The sequence below is a fragment of the Rhinichthys klamathensis genome, unplaced genomic scaffold (assembly GCF_029890125.1).
Source record: "Rhinichthys klamathensis goyatoka isolate OS25496 unplaced genomic scaffold, OSU_Roscu_1.1 h1tg000254l_1, whole genome shotgun sequence".
In the NCBI taxonomy this organism is placed as follows: domain Eukaryota; kingdom Metazoa; phylum Chordata; class Actinopteri; order Cypriniformes; family Leuciscidae; genus Rhinichthys; species Rhinichthys klamathensis.
Window position 1 is genome coordinate 3,787,860 of NW_026606776.1, and position 21,608 is coordinate 3,809,467.

The 21,608-nt window shown below is 37.7% G+C and overlaps 2 protein-coding genes across 5 annotated transcripts in view; one reads left to right on the forward strand and one right to left on the reverse strand.

The window, feature by feature from the left end:
• Positions 1 to 19,786, forward strand: part of col5a2b (collagen, type V, alpha 2b) — a 29,731-nt gene extending 9,945 nt beyond the window's left edge. Inside the window, exons 13-54 of the mRNA XM_056266942.1 lie at positions 2,206 to 2,259; positions 2,458 to 2,511; positions 2,622 to 2,666; positions 2,777 to 2,830; positions 3,220 to 3,264; positions 3,707 to 3,760; positions 3,902 to 4,000; positions 4,089 to 4,133; positions 4,316 to 4,414; positions 4,546 to 4,599; positions 4,752 to 4,859; positions 4,984 to 5,037; positions 5,178 to 5,276; positions 5,462 to 5,515; positions 5,788 to 5,886; positions 7,003 to 7,056; positions 7,245 to 7,298; positions 7,471 to 7,524; positions 8,031 to 8,084; positions 8,232 to 8,276; positions 8,371 to 8,469; positions 8,596 to 8,703; positions 9,036 to 9,089; positions 9,235 to 9,288; positions 9,782 to 9,835; positions 9,927 to 9,980; positions 10,068 to 10,175; positions 10,251 to 10,304; positions 10,440 to 10,493; positions 10,659 to 10,820; positions 11,965 to 12,072; positions 12,213 to 12,320; positions 12,407 to 12,460; positions 12,542 to 12,649; positions 13,156 to 13,209; positions 14,093 to 14,200; positions 14,284 to 14,337; positions 14,442 to 14,549; positions 14,882 to 15,206; positions 16,969 to 17,156; positions 17,250 to 17,492; positions 18,981 to 19,786. Coding sequence (XP_056122917.1) covers positions 2,206 to 2,259; positions 2,458 to 2,511; positions 2,622 to 2,666; positions 2,777 to 2,830; positions 3,220 to 3,264; positions 3,707 to 3,760; positions 3,902 to 4,000; positions 4,089 to 4,133; positions 4,316 to 4,414; positions 4,546 to 4,599; positions 4,752 to 4,859; positions 4,984 to 5,037; positions 5,178 to 5,276; positions 5,462 to 5,515; positions 5,788 to 5,886; positions 7,003 to 7,056; positions 7,245 to 7,298; positions 7,471 to 7,524; positions 8,031 to 8,084; positions 8,232 to 8,276; positions 8,371 to 8,469; positions 8,596 to 8,703; positions 9,036 to 9,089; positions 9,235 to 9,288; positions 9,782 to 9,835; positions 9,927 to 9,980; positions 10,068 to 10,175; positions 10,251 to 10,304; positions 10,440 to 10,493; positions 10,659 to 10,820; positions 11,965 to 12,072; positions 12,213 to 12,320; positions 12,407 to 12,460; positions 12,542 to 12,649; positions 13,156 to 13,209; positions 14,093 to 14,200; positions 14,284 to 14,337; positions 14,442 to 14,549; positions 14,882 to 15,206; positions 16,969 to 17,156; positions 17,250 to 17,492; positions 18,981 to 19,127 — 3,684 coding nt within the window. The 3' untranslated portion in view covers positions 19,128 to 19,786. The remainder of the gene's footprint in view (positions 1 to 2,205; positions 2,260 to 2,457; positions 2,512 to 2,621; positions 2,667 to 2,776; positions 2,831 to 3,219; positions 3,265 to 3,706; positions 3,761 to 3,901; positions 4,001 to 4,088; positions 4,134 to 4,315; positions 4,415 to 4,545; positions 4,600 to 4,751; positions 4,860 to 4,983; positions 5,038 to 5,177; positions 5,277 to 5,461; positions 5,516 to 5,787; positions 5,887 to 7,002; positions 7,057 to 7,244; positions 7,299 to 7,470; positions 7,525 to 8,030; positions 8,085 to 8,231; positions 8,277 to 8,370; positions 8,470 to 8,595; positions 8,704 to 9,035; positions 9,090 to 9,234; positions 9,289 to 9,781; positions 9,836 to 9,926; positions 9,981 to 10,067; positions 10,176 to 10,250; positions 10,305 to 10,439; positions 10,494 to 10,658; positions 10,821 to 11,964; positions 12,073 to 12,212; positions 12,321 to 12,406; positions 12,461 to 12,541; positions 12,650 to 13,155; positions 13,210 to 14,092; positions 14,201 to 14,283; positions 14,338 to 14,441; positions 14,550 to 14,881; positions 15,207 to 16,968; positions 17,157 to 17,249; positions 17,493 to 18,980) is intronic.
• A 552-nt stretch (positions 19,787 to 20,338) lies between these two features.
• The window catches only part of gulp1b (GULP PTB domain containing engulfment adaptor 1b), a 71,465-nt gene continuing 70,195 nt past the window's right edge, over positions 20,339 to 21,608 (reverse strand). For all 4 annotated transcript variants that reach the window (XM_056266957.1, XM_056266958.1, XM_056266955.1 and 1 more), the window contains one exon: positions 20,339 to 20,585. In XM_056266957.1, coding sequence (XP_056122932.1) covers positions 20,514 to 20,585 — 72 coding nt within the window. In that variant the 3' untranslated portion in view covers positions 20,339 to 20,513. The remainder of the gene's footprint in view (positions 20,586 to 21,608) is intronic.

Here is a 21,608-nt window from a genome sequence, read left to right on the forward strand (position 1 = left end):
GGGCAACTGGTCACTTGCCCAGGGGCACATGACATCTAAGGGGCCCTGCGCACCGTCAAATATTATGTTAGATCACGTTATAAACGCAGTCCTCACTTTCCTAATTATATGCATATTTTTGCAACCCATTCGATCAAAATATAATGTTAAATCGCGTCAAAAACAGCGTCTGTATTCCTGCGCAGTGAGCGAGAGCGAGCTATCATGTCGACTCGCGTCGCGTGACTTGACGCTCTGAAATTTGAAGTGATGGAGAAGCAGTTGCATACGGTCGCCTAACATAAAGGTCTCGACTGTTTAGCGTTATATTTTGCCAACGAAGTCAAATTGAAACTGTGATATTGCTTCGTGCCGTTATAAAACAGCAAAAGACTTTAAGTAGCCTATAGGCATTCTGTTTGTGCTGCGTGATTTAAATAGAAGTGCGCACTTTGCTCACGCGATCAGCATGGTGATCTGGTGTTTTCTCCAAAATGAAAGCTCAAGGGTTTATTTCTGGCAATTAAAGAAATTAGGACAAAAGTATTGTACTTTTCCTATACTGTGTAATGTAATGCAAAATACTTTTAGGCTACATTTATAGGAGGTATATGATTTTACGTCATAGGAATAATTATATAAATCATTATTATAATAATTGTTTGGCATCCTAAAACACCAGTGATAATGTAATGTAGACTGAGACTCTATATCATAACTAAAAAGATGTTTGAGCCCTCTTTAATGTCCAGGTACAAGTCAATGCTTTTTCTTTGTTCAATGTGCACAGTTCATGGGTTAAAGCCGGTTGAAGCTCTTAATTGTGAGCTCTCAAAGTGCACCAGATTGATGCATTTAACCTTAAAATGTACAAAATTTTCTTGCGGGGGAGCATGCCCCCCAACCCCCCTAGAGGGATAGAGTTCCACCCAACATAGTTTTATAAAATCCTATGGGAAACACAGATCATTTATGAAGTAATATGTACAACAAAGTTCCTTTTAAGTCAGTAATAAAAAATGTCCTTGGACAAACTACATTTGGCCTGCCTAAGGGGGGGCCTACAAGACATTGTGCCCAGGGCCCTCTGAATTCTTAATCCGGCCCTGTCTGGACACCAAATCTGCCCTAGACAGACATCTCAGACCATTGTGATGCATCTCACTGTTTCTTTTCAGTGATTCAGGTTCAAAGAAGTACAGCTTTTAAAAATGCATGGAACAGATGCATCTAGTTGTTTGTGAATGCACAAATACAATACAGCCTGTTTGAGTTTCCTCTTAGATTTGCACAAGTATGCACATTTTAAGATCCACTCCAGGCTTCTAAGCATTATTGGTCATAATCAATATTGTACTTATACATTTGAATGGCAGAGGAGGCTTTTAGCCCTCAGAGTTTGTCAGCCTCAACCAGTATGGGCTACCCAGCAAACAAAAACATGTTCAAAGAACGTTTTGCTAGTGTTCCCAATTGGTTGATAAAAACGTTATTTGTGAATGTACAGTTTTTAAATGTTTTTTTCTTGGTTATGCAAATGTTAAGGAGACATTCCAATTTTATCGTTCTTCAACATTATGGGAATGCTACTTTAAATGTTATCTGAGTAGTAACATTTAAAGAACGTTAGATGAATGTTCAACTAAAACATTAGAGAAAGGAAACTTTTCATGAACGATGTATAAATAATGTTTTTTTCCACAATCTTCTGGCGATCTTTACAAGTCGCTGTAAAATTCCACACATGTTGGGGATTGCTATTGAGTGAAAACTCCTAAACTAAATGGACTAAAATTCTAAAACATGCTCTTTCTGATTATAGAGTAATGTTAAAGAGTTCCAGATGACCACAATGTCAAACAGACTCAGATATAAATCAAAGGCTTTAATGACAGCGCAACTGATAATAATTACAGGATGACTAAAGCAGTACACAAGGAAGAACAAGTGAGCAGAGAGAGAAAAAAAAATGAATCAAAGAGTGGAACTTAAATAGTGTGGCAGACGATGACAAATTAAACACAGATGTAAACAATGATGACTAATTAATTCATGGGAGCTAGAAGCAATTAACCCAGAATGCAAGACGCCATTGTGCCAACTAGTGGCTCACAGACTGAATCACTGTGCTGTGCTATGCTTACACAATTCAAAACATTTCCATAAATACTGCACATTAAATGCTTAGTCACTGTGTATCCTTACCAATGGTGATTTGTTTCATAGGGCTCCAGAGGATTTCCTGGGTTACCCGGTCAGTCGGGAATAAAAGGTCCAAAGGTGGGTTAGATTAGAACTTCCTTTCCAATACACTGATCACTGTTTACTCTTTGCACTGATCTTGAATTACTTGTGAATATTTATTAGTATTTATTACTATAAAACAAACCAAATACACAAGTTCATGTAATGTTTTAACTGTGTTTGAGGACAATTTCACAAACAGTGTAAAACCAATTAATCTCATTCCCATTTTAGGGTCATCCAGGTCTGCAGGGTACGAAAGGAGAAGCAGGTGCTGTGGGGTCAAAGGTCAGAGGTCACATTTTTGGAGCCAATAAATTCATGTGAAAATTTTCTTGAACCTGTGTCGCTGTAGTTTGACTGTATTAGTAAATGCCATTTTCTTTTCATTATAAAAGGGAGAATCTGGGTCTCCTGGCACCATGGGACTTGTGGGTCCACCGGTATGGAGCACTTTGTGATTGCAGTTCTGATTGTGATGTTTCATTTAAACTGCACTTTATTGGATTTTGCAAACACTGCACTTTTATGATAAAAATATTGTTCTTCACAGGGTCCGATTGGTATGACTGGTGAGAGAGGACGCATCGGTCCAGGAGGGCCTGTGGTAAGTGAACCATTAAAGGGATAGTTCACCCAAAAATGAAAATTCTGCCATCATTTACTCACCCTCAAGTTGTTCCATACCTGTATGAATTTCTTTCTTCGGCTGAACATAAAAGAAGATATTTTGATGAATATGGGTAACCAAACAGCTGATGCTTGACGTCCATAGTATGGAGAGAAAAAAAAAATGGAAGTCAATGTTTGGTTACCGAAATTCTTTAGAATATCTTCTTTTGTCTTCAGGAGAAGGAAATTCATACAGGTTTGGAACAACTTTTTCATTTTTGGATTTAATGTTTTATAAATTTGCACTTGGAGGAGAGAGTTTAATACAATAGTTTGCTTTAATTTGCTTTTCATCAGTAAATATATATATTTTTCTGTTTGTAGGGAAAACGTGGTCTTTCTGGACATGTGGGGAAACCAGGTCCATTGGTATGTGCAAGTGTTTTTTTATTATTATTTAAATACTATTATAGTATTTATCAATATTTAATTTAATTTTTATTTAATTTTCACATTATCAGTTTTTATTTTAATTTCAGATTAAGTTTTAGGATTTGTTACATGATTTTGTAATTTAAAAAAAAAATATATATATATATATATATATTTAATATTTTGTCATTTTATTACTTTTTATTTATTTTTAAAAAATTACGTTTTTTTTTTTAGGTTTACGTTTTCATTTCTATATAACAACAACACTGATATGTGCATGACAGTCCCTCTTCTATCAGTTCACATGTGTCTACCCAATTAACATACCTTATAGACATTTACAGTATATGCCTTTACTGTATCTTCAAAGATGTGGAGTATGTTCTATTAATAAAGACTGATGTGTTATCTAACCTGACACTAATTTAATTTACAGGGCCCAATGGGAATTACTGGAACCCCAGGATTCCCTGGTGGTCCAGGCATGAAGGTACGTCTGATCGATGGTTATAGGTAGAATTGTTGATCTGCTGCACCTTAGCAATGTACATTATTATAGTTTTTATTTATTAACCATTGTTAAGGGCAGGTATGAAAAATGTGAGTAATATTCTTTTTAAAAATTGTACAGGGTCAGGCAGGAGCCACAGGCCCACGCGGTACCAGTGGACCTCAAGGCCAAAGGGGGGAACCAGGCCGGCAGGGCTCATCGGGACCACAGGGCAACCAGGTGCAGTCTTACCTGTCCTACATTCTACTTTCTACTTTCTAATGATTTGTGTATTCAAATATTTCCATAACGTTGATGTCATTTCTAGGGACCACCAGGAACAGATGGTACTCCTGGACCTAGAGGACAAGCAGTAAGCTCCATAAACACTCATAAAAAAATACTACAATTTGTGCTTATTATAATGCAGAATAATATTGCAATTGCTTATTATTGATCATTTTTAGGATGAGGGACTTGAACTCCAGCACTTAAATCATGCTTTACCATTTGTGCTACAGACAGTTTTGCAATATCATCATCTGTTCATAATAGGGGATCCCAGGTGTGCAGGGCCCTGTTGGACTGATTGGACAGCCTGGTCCACCTGGACCTCAAGGATCAACTGGACTTTCAGGAGCCAAGGGCCAGCTGGTAATGACACAATGCAAATTGCAATATTATAACCACCATAGTGGGAATCACTTTTCTCCTGTGTTTATATTTAAGGTGGATACATTGATTACTCATATTGTGCACATTTATATATTTCATGTACCTCATAGGGGGATTTAGGTTCCCCTGGGTTTAAAGGAGAACCTGGAACTAAAGGGGAGCCTGTAAGTATTGACAACATTCAGGACAGTGCCTTGTAATAATAACACAATTTATTTGGATGCATCACTGTTATTATTGCTCATAATTGTTTGAAATAATGTCATCAGAACATTCATCCAATGATATAGATGAAATGGTATATCTTTTGTTGTAGGGCCCACTTGGAGTTCAAGGAGAAAGGGGACCGATGGGAGAAGAAGGAAAACGAGGTCCAAGAGGAGACGCAGGGGCCCTTGGAGCCCCAGGGTCAGCTGGAGAAAGAGTTAGTGCCATTACGTTATTGTGAACGACCAACATGCAAGCCTACATATCCAAAGTGATTATTGCAGTGACTGCTTTACATCTTTGTTCTTTACAATAATATTTAATGTTTTATTTTTTTCCAGGGAGCTCCAGGTAACCGTGGCTTTCCAGGAGCTGATGGTTTGCCTGGTCAAAAGGTTAGAAATATGCTAAATGGATCTCAGCCAATAAGATTTTAAAGGCTGCTAACAATGCCAGCAACATCATCACCACTCATTTGTTTTCTCAATTTAATACAATTCCATACTAAACTATATTCTCTTTCTAATCCCCCCAGGGTGCACAGGGTGAACGTGGTGTCCCAGGCTCATCAGGGCCTAAGGGTGCAACTGGAGACCCTGGCCGACTCGGGGAAACAGGAATTCCGGGAGCAAGGGTTGGTAAAATAGATATGATCTGTATTGGCATACTGTAATATACTCATTTTATAACATTATGTATCACACCCTGTATGCTATGCAATTATAGACTTAAACTCTTAATTGGCTAAATAATGATCTCTGATGGTATTGCGTCCACTTCATGTAAGGTGTTCACATATTTGATGTCATGTCTCTTTAGGGCTTAACAGGCGTTCTGGGAATGCAAGGTGCAGAGGGGAAGATAGGGCCACAGGTAATATATGCACTTTTTTTTACCTAAAATAATCTTGTTATTTTAAAGTGTCTGATCAAACAAAACATACAAACTTTCAGGTCGATTTTTAAACTCTGACATTAAAGTTTTTCAAAACTACACACGTAAACAATAACACATCCTTCCGGAATTAGCCTTCTGGATTAGCCTACTATTATGGCTGAAAAGCTCTAAACAACTGTGTATTTAAAATAACACTTCTGTGAGTTCTGTCACATCTTTTGATGAAGAGTGGTGTTCTTTTTCCTTAGGGAGGACCGGGAGATGATGGGAATCCAGGTTCAGCCGGGTCTACGGGAACAAGAGGTGCAGCAGGACCCATGGGTCTACCTGGACCTAAAGGCTTCAGTGTAATTCTCTAATATATGTTTATTTATATAAAAAAGCCATAAGATTATATTCTTAATTTTACTGATATGTGTCATTTTGTCTATCAAAATGTATCTCATAACACCTGTGAGCAAAAAGTACATAAGGGTGATTCTTCTAGGGGGACTTTTCTGTCCCCTAAATTTACTGATTTTAAATATTTAGAACAACATTATCAAAAAACAACAACAAAAAACATCACTCTAAGTTCAAACGATAGATTATAACAGCTTACAGAGTTTTTTTCTTCTAATTTTTAAGTGTTGAAATGTTACATTTTCGGATTGTCTCCTATCTTGACATTTTAACAAGTGTTAAACTCATATTTGCTAAGAAATTTTATTTTTAATTAATTTGGTATTTATGTGTACAGTTTGCTGTACAGTGTACAGCTATTTTTAGCAACAAAGAATCATTGTCTCCTATACCTCTGTTATTATTATTATTATAATTTTTAAAGATAATTAGTTGCTTGAAAACTTGACGGGTTAGTACTTTAAGTCCAAGGTTATTCAGCTTTTTCTCTAAAAGAAAAAAAAAAGTAATTTCCATCACACACACTCTAAAAAATGCTGGGTTGTTTCAACCCAAATTTGGGTCAAATATGGACAAACCCAAATGTTGGGTTTAAATTAAAAAATTACAGTTGAAAGTGAAAGTCGAAGTTGGGTTAAAATTGTAAATTAAATTTTTAACCCAACATTTGGGTTTGTCCATATTTGACCCAAATTTGGGTTAAAACAACCCAGCGTTGTTAAGAGTGTACATTTACCGTCACACACAGTGTCAAAACTCCATGCTATTAGACATTACACCACTTGAAGGATGACGAAGGCTACTGATCAGATCTCCAGGATGTAATAAATGTTTTAATATAGATGAAGCATTATTTGAAGACTCTTCAGTAGACAAACATGCCTCTGATGGACAAATGACCCATTAATATTGTAGTAAACATGTTAAAAATGTTTACTAAAAAGAATAGAGAGTCGATGATAATGATTTTTTTGTTATGTTATGTTTTTTGAATGTTCATGTGATGATTTCCCCTTTCCTTCTGTTTTCCTGTAATGAAATGAGTTTTTCTGAATATTCAGGGTGATCCAGGGAAAGCAGGAGAGACAGGATCACCAGGAGGTGCAGGACAAAGAGTGAGTCCTGGCTTACAATTATAGTGCAACATTGCTATGGCAACCTTAAAACACACTGTAATATTTCAAAACAAGCTATTATAAAAGACTTCTAGTGTAAAGACCGTCGGTGCTGGTATTGTATAGCATAGTGATTTAAGAGTCAAGTGAACCATTATGATTTGATATGATGGTTATGATTCCTGCAGGGACCTAATGGAAAAGATGGAGAAGAAGGTCCAGCGGGAACTCCAGGACCTCCCGTGAGTCTTCCAATTAGTAATTTATGGCACGTTTATGTCTATTTAAAATTTCTGTGTATTTTGATTGGTCGACTTAGCTATTTCAGATATCTCAAGTAATATGTCTGTTGTGCTAAAATATTAAGAAGTGGAGCTCATAGCTTATGGCTGAGTATATTTGATTTATTTTCAGGGAGTATCAGGGAAGAGAGGTGAACAGGGGCCTCCTGGACTAACTGGCTTTCAAGTATGTTCTTTTTTCTTTGGTTATGCATTCAGTCAGAGATTACTTTGAATGTTCAATGTTCAAATGCTCTTAAATGGGTCATATCATAAGAAATTTATATTTTCAAGCTGCAACCCCCAAGTTTTAAAACTCAAAACTGCCTCCCTAGTCCCAAAAGACAATCTATCAAAATCAAGCAAAACCAGTGATTTCCGAATCCTAGGATTTCTGCCCACATTAACAATGGCATTTATTCACTTGGTGCTCAGAAATTTTGTCTGGGCAGTCAAGTTCATTCAAGGACATAGAACATAAAAATGTTGCTAAAATGTGGAGTACTGTAATCAAACTTTGTGCTGTGTGTACCACACAAATCATTTGGGTATAAACTAACAATATACATCTCGAAAAATAAAAATGTATATGACCTTTGAAAATGAAAAATTTCACATATCTGTAAGTGAACTTGATATGATTTGTCCCTGTTAGAGTTAAATCTATTGTCTAATATAAATCTAAATGTCTAGGGTTTGCCTGGACCCCCAGGCCCACCAGGAGAGTCGGGAAAACCAGGCGATGAGGTGAGTTGATGATTTCTTTGTGCTCTTTACTTTATCATTATATTCCAGTCTTTACTTCTTGTCATTTCTGCTGGACAGTTAGAACACAAACTGACTGAGAATGGGAATTATTAAAGAACTCTATGGCTTTGATTATTCCCCCCTCAGGGTATCCATGGAGAGGCTGGTGGTGCAGGGCAGACTGGTCCAAGGGTGAGCCTGTTGTACTTGCACTGGCGTATCAGAGCACAGCATTTATCAGTGCAAATAAGAAATATCCCAGTATTTTTATCTGTCATTTTTGTAGGGTGAACGTGGAACCCCTGGAGAGAGAGGTGATCCAGGGCCTAATGGGTTACCAGGAACCAAAGGAAGCCTAGGAACCCCTGGACCTGATGGTCTCAAGGTTAGAGTCAGATTTTTTACTCACTAATAATCATCAAGAATGCTGCATGGTGCAATGCATCCATTTAGTTCCTAAAAGATGATGGATTTCAACATTATCAATATGACAAAAATAATGGCTATGCAGGGTAAACCAGGTCCAACTGGAACTGTAGGAGAACCAGGATCACCAGGCTTACAGGGCATGCCAGGAGAAAGAGGGATAACTGGACCAGCTGGGCCTAAAGGAGAAAGTGTGAGTGTGGAATCAGAGGCTTTTGCACATGCATAACAAATACAGTATATTTTAGTTTCATGCTTTGCAGTCAGTGCAACAATATTGCATATATTAAATGCCTCTGTGGGTCAGGCTCTGTTAGGGATGACGGCTGACATATAGATGACTCTCTGATATCCTTTGGCAGGAAATTAATATTCTCTAATATTATCTGTGAAACATTATCTGTGTGGCGATGTGAAGTAGTGAAGGAAACCACATCTGTAACACATCAAAACAGAATTCTCTATGTTTTTCTTATTGATTTGCACAAAACCTTGTGTTTTAATACTCTTTATCTGTTTTCTCAGGGCGCAGTGGGTAACGGAGGGGCTGAAGGGGCGGCTGGCAATGATGGGGCTCGAGTGAGTGATCTCTAATACAAGAAGAACTGAACCTACCAGTCAATAACTCTGAATTAAGAAATATCCATATTTCACATTTCTGACCCATTTCTTAACACAACAGGGGTTACAAAGACACTAAATAAAATATATTTTATGTTTGTAGGGATTACCCGGACTTGTTGGACCTACTGGACCAGCCGGTCCATCTGGGGAGAAGGTTTGATTAAAAAAATTAATTAATTAATTAAAGGGATATTTCACCCAAAAATGAAAATTCTGTCATTATTTAATCACCCTCAAGTTATTCCAAATCTGTATGAATTTCTTTCTCCTACTGAACACAAAAAGAAGATATGTAGAAGAATGTCGGTAATCAAACAGTTGATGGACCCCAAGTGTTTGGGGTCCATCAACTGTTTGGTTACCCATATTCTTCAAAATATCTTCTTTTGTGTTCAGCAGGAGAAAGAAATTCATACAGATTTGGAATAACTTGAGGGTGAGTAAATAATGACAGAATTTTCATTTTTGGGTGAACTTTTCTTTTAAACTAAAAGTGGTGAATTGATCCTGTCTGCACTACCTCATAGTGTTTTTTCTGCAATGCTGAAACTTTGAAGTTTCTTCTGTTCTTTCGAAGTACTGATTAAAAAGTACAATTTACATATGTTGCTACTTAGATGTACTCAGAACTGATTGTTCAATTACAGGGAGAACAAGGCCCAAGAGGCCCTTCTGGATCTCCAGGCTCCAGAGCAATGGCTGTGAGTAGAGCAGTTTACCATGAGAAAACCGATGTTTGCTGAAGTTCTTTACTCGTGTGATTCACAATTCCACTGATGTATTGTGTTTCAGGGCTCACCTGGAGAACCAGGTCCTACTGGTCCTGTTGGGTTTGCTGGGCCTCCCGTAAGTCCATCCATCCATCCATCCATCATAAAACATATTTCTTTGATATAATATGCCATAAGCTGTAAACATATGTTTTTGTGCTAGGGTCCTGATGGTCAGCCTGGAGTTAAAGGTGAAACTGGAGAGGAAGGTGCAAATGGAGAGGCAGGGTCTCCAGGGCCTCGGGGAATGGCAGGAAAACCTGGACCACAGGTGAGCAATATATATATGCATATGTGTATGGGTTGATAGACTAAAAAACATGTATAAATATAGTACTTCTTTTAGGGAGTCACTGGAATTACAGGCCTTAAAGGTGGAAGAGGTACTCAAGGAGCAGCTGTAAGTTACAAAAATCATGGTATCAAAATCATTGTTTATCATACCCAGAAATGCTCTGTTATTTGCTGAATCCTTTTGCTGCTTTTCTTTCTCTCTTTTGTGGAATCCTCTTTGGCTTCCTCCTTTTGATAAAAGGGTTCCAGTGGTTTCCCAGGATCCCCAGGAGGTGTCGGCCCACCAGGCTCTGCTGTGAGTGACAATCCCTAATACGGATTTAACCAACAAAGCAGTGCTTAACAGCTTGTCCTTCAAATAATATTTGCAATTCTTTTTGACCAATATATTAAGACACTTGGCTTCTCATGTCACATATGGACTGATATATTTTTTATATTATACTGATATATTTCTCAGGGTCCAGTTGGCGAGCCTGGTCCTATCGGAGCCCCTGGTAAAGAGGGCCCACCTGGGCTTCTGGGAGAACCTGGAGGTACTGGCCGCCAGGGGGAGCGTGGAAACCCTGGATCTGCTGGTAACCCTGGAGACAAAGGGGAACCAGGAGAGGACGGACTGCCAGTATGTGATTCCTTTTCACTATATAAAACTGAAAAAATAAACTTTTCACATTGCGCTTAACCCCAGGATATCATTGTTCGTAACCCTGCTTTTAACCCAGTGTAAAGGAACATTTCACACTTGTAATTTAGAAGCGGGGTTAGCACCACTTTTTACCTGGGGATGGGGTTATGAAACCCTGCTTTTGCTGTGTTAACCCTGCATTGTGGTGCCAAATGTGTACCTTCTGAAATGATGCTGTGTTAGAAAGTTACTGCTAGATTTTTAGTAACAGACAGCCAATCGTGTGCCTCATATTCTCGTACTTTAGACACAGAAACACAGCACATTGTATAAATAGTAGTTTCTGCGTTTGAAGGCACAGATATCAAATGGTGACAGAAAACATGACAAATGGATTGAAGAAGAGACCGTTTCATTCTTACCTTTATAGTCGGGAAAAGTCCATTTAGGATAAACAATATGAGGATGTTCAACGCTAGAGCCTTTATGTAAACAGGTCGCTTGCAGCGTTTGTCCAATCAGTTGCACTGACACCAGAAATATGCAATTAAGGATGTTAACCCAGGGTTTAGGAATGTACAATGTGAAACGTCAGCTTATAAATACCCAGGATTAATTTTTAACCATGTGAAGATGGTGAAGATAACCAGGATTCTGTTTACCTGGGGTTTAGAATGAACCAGGGTTAACTATTTCAAGTGTGAAAAGCCCTCATGTGTTCAGTATACAGAATTATAATGAAATCACTTTAACTCTTTCCCCGCCAGCGTTTAAAAAGCCACTGCCAGTGGCTTTCAAATGATAATTTACATTTTTGAATATCTGAACATGCCATATGTCAAAAGAAAGAACAGCCTCTACTTTAAAAAAATGATTTACTCTATTCTGAATGTGGGAAAGTTTCATAAAAAAAGCAACATTTTGAACAAAAAGCTGAGAAAATGTGATTTTTTTTCAAAGACGACAACATGCATAAGCAATGCTTGTATCGCATGCTTCTGCTCCCGTTTTGCCTGTGTTTTGGTCCGGAGATCCTGTACTCTTTTAGAAGATGCGTAATAGCACCCTTATACCGTATAACAGTGAAAACACGGATTGCCGAAGATGTTCCAAAACTCATATTCTTCTTTAACTTTCTTAGGGCCCAGATGGGCCAGCAGGATCTGCCGGAACTCCAGGACAGAGGGGACTTGTGGGTCTTCCTGGAATGAGAGGAGAGCGTGGTATGGCTGGCCTTCCTGGACCTGGGGTAAGTCATCACTTCTATCCTCTTGTCATGCAAGTGAATATATCAAAATGTGTCTTTTTAGAACTACATTTCCCAGTTATTATTTTTTTTTTTTTGATGATTTGACACCTCATCTACTATCTATTTGGTTTTTTTTCAAGGGTACACCAGGAAAAGCTGGGACCCCAGGTCCCCAAGGAACCAAAGGTGGTGCTGGACCTGTTGGTTTGCCAGGAGCAGCCGGACCTCGAGGAGATGCTGGTTCAGAGGTATGATATGTTAGTGTAAGAAACACAGTGGAGACGGTTGGTTACATGTATACAAAGCATTCTTAATGACTTCCTTCTTAAATTAGGGTTTGGCTGGAGCTGATGGAATTCAAGGAGCTGATGGCATCATTGGAACCAGAGTAGGAACCCATTCATCATTTGACATAAAAAATTATAACCAAATATGGCCAAATTCACATGATGTGTTATCTTGCTTTTAGGGTGAAAGAGGCAGCCCAGGCCCAGAGGGTCTTGCAGGTGGCCAGGGAACCCCAGGAAGCCCAGGACCGGTCGGAACTCCTGGAGGTCCAGGACAGAGAGGAGATCAGGTTTGTTTCCTGTATCCATTGCTGATACTTCACAGTAGATTGGTGTTTAATACATTTATTGGTCTCACTTTACATTAGGTTTTTAAACTACTAACATTTAAACTATTGCACTTATTGTGTACATACATTTGTTTACATTGTACTTATATCTAAGAAATACCTGCATGTGATTACAGCTGTAATCATACTGTTGACTATTCCTTTTCCTCTTAACCCACCCTTGAACCTATCCATACCACTAAACCTGTCCATAACCTTACCCGTATCCCACCGCAATAGCAGCAAATGTTTTTTTCAATACAACATGAACACAATAAGTACATTGTACTTATTTTTGACATAGTTGTCAAAGATAAAAGTGTGACCCATTTATTTTTATTAAAAGCATGTAGACTGACATTATTTAAAGAAATAATCCTTGCATAATGTAATACAATGAAGAAATTTCTTTAATCTTGTAGCCTTTTATATAGATATGCTGTTTCATTTGTTGATTTTGCTGACAGGGTGCAAGAGGCCCACCTGGTCCTGATGGTCAGGCCGGAATCAGAGGGAAAAAAGTAGGTCTGCCTATTCACATATTGGTACACAACTTCAGTAGCATCGCAAATCTGCTTATTTTAAATATAAATATATATATATATATATATATATATATATATATATAAACAGAAACTTGGAAATAAAACAATAGTTTTTAAGGGGAAAGAATAAATATGATTTCTTGATTTTAATTCAATGTATAAATAATATTATTAATATATTCATATATTATTATTGTATTAATAATAAAATATTAATTTGTCATTATAAGTCATGCTTTGGCCCTCTTGTGGGTTCCAGCCCTCTGGTTGTTTAACACTTGTCTAGATTGCAGGGTGGCCAATGCCCTATACAATTATACATATTTTTATGTGTCACTTTGGAATACTCAATTCTGATTAGTCAATTGTGGCCAATTATTTATTTATGTTTGTTTAATACTATATTTTTTCCTCCATTTTCCTGTGCAACCCATTTTCTACATAGATGCATCATGTCTTTTAATGAGATTTCATGTCTTTAATGTCACTCCACAGTCTCTTTCTTCACATGTATTCAAATAATTTAAACCTCAGTCAACATTTTATTTCCATTTATTTATTTAATAAGTTAATGCCAAACATACATGACCCTTCTGCACTAGGGTCCTGTTTTTTTTTTTTTTGCGATAATGTCCTGTGAATAATGATAATAAACAGCTATCTATACATTATCCTTTTCATATATTAAATACAATTTAATAACAGCAAAATATACATGAACACTTCAGACAATAAAAAAAGGAGAATATATGCTGCATTCACGCCATGTTGTAATTACCGTAGTTTCAAGATGACAACATGTGATGACGTTGTTATACGTGAACAACCCACAGCAAAAATATCTTCTAATCAACGTTAGGGACCACAAGGACCGATGGGAGACACGGGTGACAAAGGAGAAGCGGGTGAGAGAGGTCAGAAGGGCCATCGTGGCTTCACTGGACTCCATGGGCTACCTGGAACATCAGTACGTATAATTGACAATATGTCACCTGTCACGCAATACAATATCCATGCCTTAATATTCATCTGTCAATCATTTCCTTTCAGGGTGCTACAGGGGATGATGGTGCTGTAGGAATCATTGGACCAAGTGGGCAAAGAGTGAGCAACAGATTGAAATGTCACTCATGATTGATTTCACAAAGCACCGGCAGCAATACATGTGCATGTTGAACAGAATTTAATTTTAAATGTGTCAATGTTAGGGAAACCCCGGCCCTGTTGGACCACCAGGAAAAGAAGGAGATGTCGGTCAACCCGGAGCACTGGGGGCTCCTGGATCTCGAGGTGAATCAGGAGATTTTGGACCAGAGGTGAGGCATGTGTATCATGTGTATATCATGTGTATGTTTGTTATGAGATGAGATCTTCCTGTTGATACAAAAACAACTTAAACCAGCCTAAGGAAGTTTGCTGGTCTTAGCTGGATTAGAGAGGTTTGGGCATTTTTCACATGGGAAAAATCCAATCACTGTCTATAATTTATGCAAAGTGTTTTTTTTCAGGTCTCTTTTGGCAAATGTTCCATCTTTAATGACTCATAATCAGATACATTGTACTTTGTGATTCATAATCATGATCAGATGTGATTAGATGTTTAAACACTAATGTTCAGCATAAACAGTATTCACCCATCTGTCTGTAGGGACCCCCCGGAGAACCCGGCCCACCTGGACCCCCAGGTTCTCCTGGCGCCCCAACAGCTGCTGTAGATGACCTTTTTGGTACAAACTTCGACCTTGATGTCGAAGCTGAGCTAGAGGAACCCCCACCTTCACTGCCAGAGTTCAATGAGGACGAAGCAAGACCCAATAACGGATCTGATGCAGTTCGGGGCGACAGTGAGGTTCACTTGTCTCTTAAGAGTCTGGGAAGCCAGTTGGACAGTATGCGCAGTCCTGATGGGACTCGCCAATATCCTGCCCGCACGTGCCAGGACCTGAAACAGTGCTATCCTCTGAAGAAGAGCGGTGAGTGAGATGAACCTACACACATTTTAGAATTACAGCTCAGAATGCTTTAGTTGTACTGACCCTGATCAGGTACAGTATGAAACAATACGTCCTGGTTTGCATTTATGATACATCTACAGTCACCAAAAATTAAGCATTTACTCATGCTGTTCCAAACCCAAATGACTTACACGTGCGTGTGTGTGTATATATATATATATATATATATATATATATATACACACATTTTTTTTCTTTGTCTCATTTTGCAGTAATATTATTCAAACATCCAAAATCCCTCTCCCCATTCATTTGTATTGTAAGAAAAAGAGCTTCCCGGACACTCCAAAATAATTCCTTTTGTGTTACACAGAAGAAAAGAAGATCAAATGGGTTTAGAATTACACAAGAAAACCTTATGAAAATAAATAAAACAGATCTACTTATTATTTCGTACTGTTTAAAACTAGGGTTGACAATAGAATAAAATAATTATGATTAATCTCATTATTTATAATAATATGAACATTTCAGTGTTAAATCTTGTATAAAACATATTTAATTAATATCTTAAATTAACATTTTAGTTGTGACTGTCCTACAAAATACATTTTGTAAAGTCTTTGTACATTTTCTGCAACTGTTCTGAGGGTCCCTAGATCACCATTTGAAAAACTTTTTTTTAAAAACCTTTTTAAACCTTTATGGCTTTTCATATTTTTTTTTAAATATCATGGAAAAAACATAAATGCTACAGGCCTTCAACCACAGATAGTCTGGGGGAAAGGATTATGGTTTAAAACATCTTTTATATAATTGACAAAAGTATGCAACACCAGCAGGCATTGTGTGAGAAAAGAATATTCTGCCCATTCAGTGAATGAATAAGTAGATCCATTGAATTAAACACAGTGTTCTTTATCAGAAATCTACAAGAATTGCCTGAAATGGAGTGTAAGAATTAAAAAACCACAGCCACTAACCAATATATATGGGTTATGTAATATTTGACAGGATATATTTACAGGATTCCCGACCTTTCAGGAGAATTCATACAGACAAGTCAAAGCAAGATCCAATTATGTCAGGAATAAAACAAACACAGCTGCCCACAGTAAGCATGGTTGTACCATATGAGAAAACAGATGTGCAGTCATCTGTCAATGAGCTGAATCATGATCCAGATTGCTTGGACTAGCCCAGACCTCAAACCACATAAATGCTGTGTGCAAGTAGTTTGATCGAAGAATAAGAACCTACTTACAGATTTATTTACAATTTCCCACCAACACAATTCAAAATAAAAAATGAAAATTTCCTGATTATGTACTCACCCCAAAGCCATCCAAGATGTATATGACTTTCTTTCCTCAGACAAAGAGAAATTAAGGTTTTGGAGGAAAACATTCCAGGATTTTTCTCCATCTAATGCAAGTGAGGGGTGCCCAACGTAGACCATTTTTGATGGTTCGAAATCCGTATCAGTTTCAAATGGGTCCACACAACCCCAGCCGATGAATCTAGTGAATCAGTCGTTTTCAGAAGAAGATAAAACAAATACTTTTCAGCTACAAATGCTTGCCTTGGTCCAGCTCTCCGAAGCTCGTTCACAATACAGTTGAGTTCACGCCCTCTTGCGTGACGTTTACATGTTGGGATGGTCACGTGACGTAGGCCACACAAGAGTCATTATGTGATATACTGTATATCCAATAATCAATGATATATGTGGGGATCTCACTGTTTTAAAAGTACATCTCTCTTTCTCAATGTATCCCAGGTGAGTATTGGATAGACCCGAATGAGGGCAGCGCTAGAGACGCCATCCAAGTGCACTGTAACATGGAAATGGGGGAGACCTGTATACCTGCCAACCCTGCCAGTATCCCACGCAAGAACTGGTGGACTTCACGCTCCAGCTTACCAAAACCAGTCTGGTTTGGAGCAACCATAAACCGGGGAACTAAGGTTAATGTCATTACAATGGTGACCATCAAAAATATTTGCCCTGTATATGTCACTTAATTGTATATTTCCTACTCTTATTTTACTCCTCTTCAGTTCACCTATGGAAACAAAGAGGCATCAGCTAACATGGTTTCAGTCCAGTTAAGGTTTCTCCGTCTTCTGTCAAAAGAAGCAGCACAGAACGTCACCTACCACTGCAAAAACAGTGTGGCCTATAAAGATGAGAAGAACAGCAATCTGAAGAAGGCTTTAGTCCTAAAGGCTTCTGATGGACAGGACATCAAGGCATATAGTAGCAACCGTCTGAAGTACACCGTCATCACCGACGGCTGCTCTGTATGTTTCGATTCTTTTTAGACTTCTTTTAAAAGCATAAAAAAAAAATATTCTTCTAAACTTTTGACTGGTAGTGTACATTTACGCTAATAAATACAACTAATTTAAATACTGAGTTAATACTGAGACAGTGATACTGAAAAATGTAGCTGTTACTGTAAAAGTTACTATTATATTTGCTATATAAGTTCACTCTGACAATTACACTTGTGCTGTTTGGTGCTAGTAGGTGTTCTTACATGACTTAAAGGGATAGTTCACTTTGAAATACATTTTTGGTATGTTTTAGTTTACCTCAAGGGCATCCAAGATGTAGGTGTCTTTGTTTCCGCAGTAGTTTCAATTTTGATATTTTTAGGTCAAACCGTTCTTGTCTGTCAGTCATATAATGCAGGTCTATGGTCACCACCTCAAAGAGCATGCACAGAGAAGTCCAAATTAAACATGATTTAATGACTCGTAAATGTAAGTACACATTGATGGCCTACGACACGAAACGAGCGGTTTGTGTGAGAAAACGAACAGTATTTATATCGTTTTTACCTCTTGTAACCACAGCCACGTCCAATTGATCTGAGGGCGCCGGCGCTTCGGTCTGCGCAAGCGCCGGAAGTGATCTCTCGCGCGTGTACGTCACTCATTGTTTACACAGAGATTTCGGAAGTTTTACCTTTCACTGTGAAGATCTAAACATATTTAGATATACAGGAAATCGCAATGGAAGACGATTTCGGTATATCAACAGACAACGTTGAATTTTTTTTGCAACCGTGCGAGAGATCACTTCTGGCGCTTTCCGGCGCTTGCGCAGGCCGAAGCGCCCGCGCCCTCAGATCACTTGGACGTGGCTGTGGTTACAAGAGGTAAAAAACGATATATAAATACTGTTCGCTTTCTCACACAAACCGCTCGTTTCGTGTCTTAGGCCATCAATGTGTACTTACATTTACGAGTCATTAAATCATGTTTAATTTGGACTTCTCTGTGCATGCTCTTTGAGGTGGTGACCATAGACCTGCATTATATGACTGACAGACAAGAACGGTTTGACCTAAAAATATCAAAATTGAAACTACTGCGGAAACAAAGACACCTTCATCTTGGATGCCCTTGAGGTAAGCTAAAACATACCAAAAATGTATTTCAAAGTGAACTATCCCTTTAAGTATCCAAATGTATCACACAGCGGATCAATATACATTCTCATTGGTAGTTTCCACATCACATTCTTTTCTCTTTTGCATAAAATCATCACTTTGTTAAACTTTGTTGCATCGCTGTTGCTGGAAATCATCTCATCTCACTGAATGACTTGCGGTCATTTCGCTGCTGCAAATTGCTGCGAATCAGTGTGAACGGTCCTTAAGTTAGTTAGTCCCCAATGCTGATGACAATGTCAAGATTAGCATTCAGTAGGTGTTTTGCAAAAATGCAAAAATGCTACCAATGGAAAAACTCACGATTCTCCCTCTTTGTTCCTCTCTCCAGAAACCCAGCGGTGAATGGGGCAGGACTGTCTTTGAGTACCGCACACAAACACTTTCACGGCTCCCGATTGTGGACTTGGCTCCAGTGGATGTAGGTGGCCAAGATCAGGAGTTTGGCATTGATATCGGCCATGTGTGCTTCTCATGAAGTCAAGGATAAAAGCATCATCATTTGGACTGGAGTTCTCAGCCAATACAGTATTTATTGTCAAACGCCGTCTGTAAGGGCCTTGAGGGATTTCTGACCTTTATTTCATGATTATTCATGATGATTTCCACTAGCCTGTGGTGTATGAGTGCATGAGAGACTATATGGACCCTTTAATTTATACGCCATGTGTTATTAAAGTATGTGAAAACATTGATTTGAAATGAATTCAAAAAGTCATGTTTTACAAATTTGACGGCCTTGAGTGTCTAACGTGTATGATGTTATGTTGATGTTGTTCACCCTTAAATTGCAGTCATTTCTAGGGGATTATGAAGGTTAAGTGAATCTGGATGAGATAGATGAGTTTGTTTGTGTAGTATTAAACCTACTTTTATTCAGGGTTGCATTCAATTGCCCAACAGTTCTCTTCCCAATCCCAATTGACCATACGAGAGAGAAATCAAACTGTTGGACGGATGATATACTTAATTATTAATGAAAACTCTCACAGAAGCCAATGTTGGTCTCATTAAAAGACTCATTAGCCAACAATACATGACACAAAGAAACTCTTTATCCATCTTTTTGTACTCTTAAGAGGGGAGAGGGGCAACAATTGTTTGTAATGAATTCCAGATTAAATATTTGAAATCCTTTTCAACAGAACTCAATTGAGTTTTATCATGAATAAAATGTTAGTAGAGAAACTGTTAGCTGCTGTTGAAAAAAGAGCACAAAGCTAATATGGTGTGCTATCAGTTTTCATTTATTCACCATTATAGAGCAAGTGATAAGCATTAAACAAATATTAAAACAGCCATCAATGAAAGAGAAAAGAATTGGAACATCTGGAAATATAAATGGAGAACCTTAACAATGATTTTGCTGAACATATGAAAGACCCACCAGTTTTTGATAAATCTATAACCCTGATGATGTTTAGTATATTAATATATAACCTTTTAGTCTTTGCACCATTACAACATGAGCAACCTCCTCAGCAACAACTGCAACCACAAATTATTATAATTTGGCAAGGATTCGAAACACAACTTGGCCGTGAATGAATGAATCTTTGCATTTCAAAACACCATCTAAATTTGGTCCAAACTCTAGAAAAATTCTAGAGAGAGCTAGAGCACATTTTGTGTCCATCTCTCTTTTAACAATACCCGTTTCAAGATTAAGAAGTTAAAATACACAAATCATCAATCTTAAATGTTGATTTTATTATATAAAAATAGAAATGACCTCTACAGACCTTTTTGAGGCTCCTGCTACATTTCTTTCAAACTCAATTCAAAATACAAATATTAAATATGTGATTTTTTTTAGGGTTTTGTGGTCAAGAATCACAGCGTGTATAAAAATGTATTTCCAAAATCAGCATCGGCTGTCCACCTGATCCAGGGAAAACACCGTCCCCTCTAGAGTCAGTCCCATTTGGAACCCCTCCTGCCAAAACAACAAATGTGAAATATGAACAAAATTGTGAGCTCAATAAAAACATGTAACAAGGTCAATGAAGAAGATAAATTCAAGTTTAGATAAGACTATATAATAACTTTCATTATTAACATTACAACAAACAAAACATCATCACATTGTTGAATGCTAACAGATCAGTAGTTCATGTACATTCAAAATTGTTATCTTTAAAATTTGAACCACTACAGTAAAACCGGCTTCACATTGCACACATAAGCAGCACAGTGTTAATAAAGTGTTAATTCTTTATTTTGTTTCCACTCAACAGCCTAAGAAAGCCGTTCTTCTGCATCTGTGGTTGTGAAATGTTGACTTTCATGAATGCAGCCTCAATACATGCAGCCAATAGGAATGAGTCTCTATCAGTGCACATTTTCGATGATTTTTATTCATGTTACACATTGAACAAATAAGTTTAGGAAAACTCTACATCCAGCTGCATGGTACTGCTTATGTGTGTGTAAACAAAAATTTCAATTAGTCTGAAAAAAACAATGAGATGGCATGCATGCAATAACCAGCACCACAAAGAATCCGCAACTGCAGAACTAAACGCCTGTCATTGATATTGTTCACCCCAGCCCTTTGTCTTGGATTACTAATAAGGCTATACAACTTTCAGCTCAATTTTAATATATTTGACCATAAATCCAATTCTGCACTCTCACAAAATAGGTCCAGAAATTTGGGAAAGAAAAAATTCAGCAGATTCCATGTTGGTCTAACATATTAAAGGGTTAGTTCACCCGAAAATGAAAATTCTGTCATTAATTACTAGACGTTCACACAAATGAAGATATTTTTGATGAAATCTGAGAGCTTTCTGTCCCTCCATTGAAGGTCTACCACTTTGACGTTTCAAAAAGTTCATTAAATAGATCGTAAAACTAATTCATAGTCAAATTTTCTGAAGAGACGTGATCACTTTATATGATGAACAGATTGAGTTTAGGCTTTTATTGACATATAAACATTGATCAGTGAATTGCT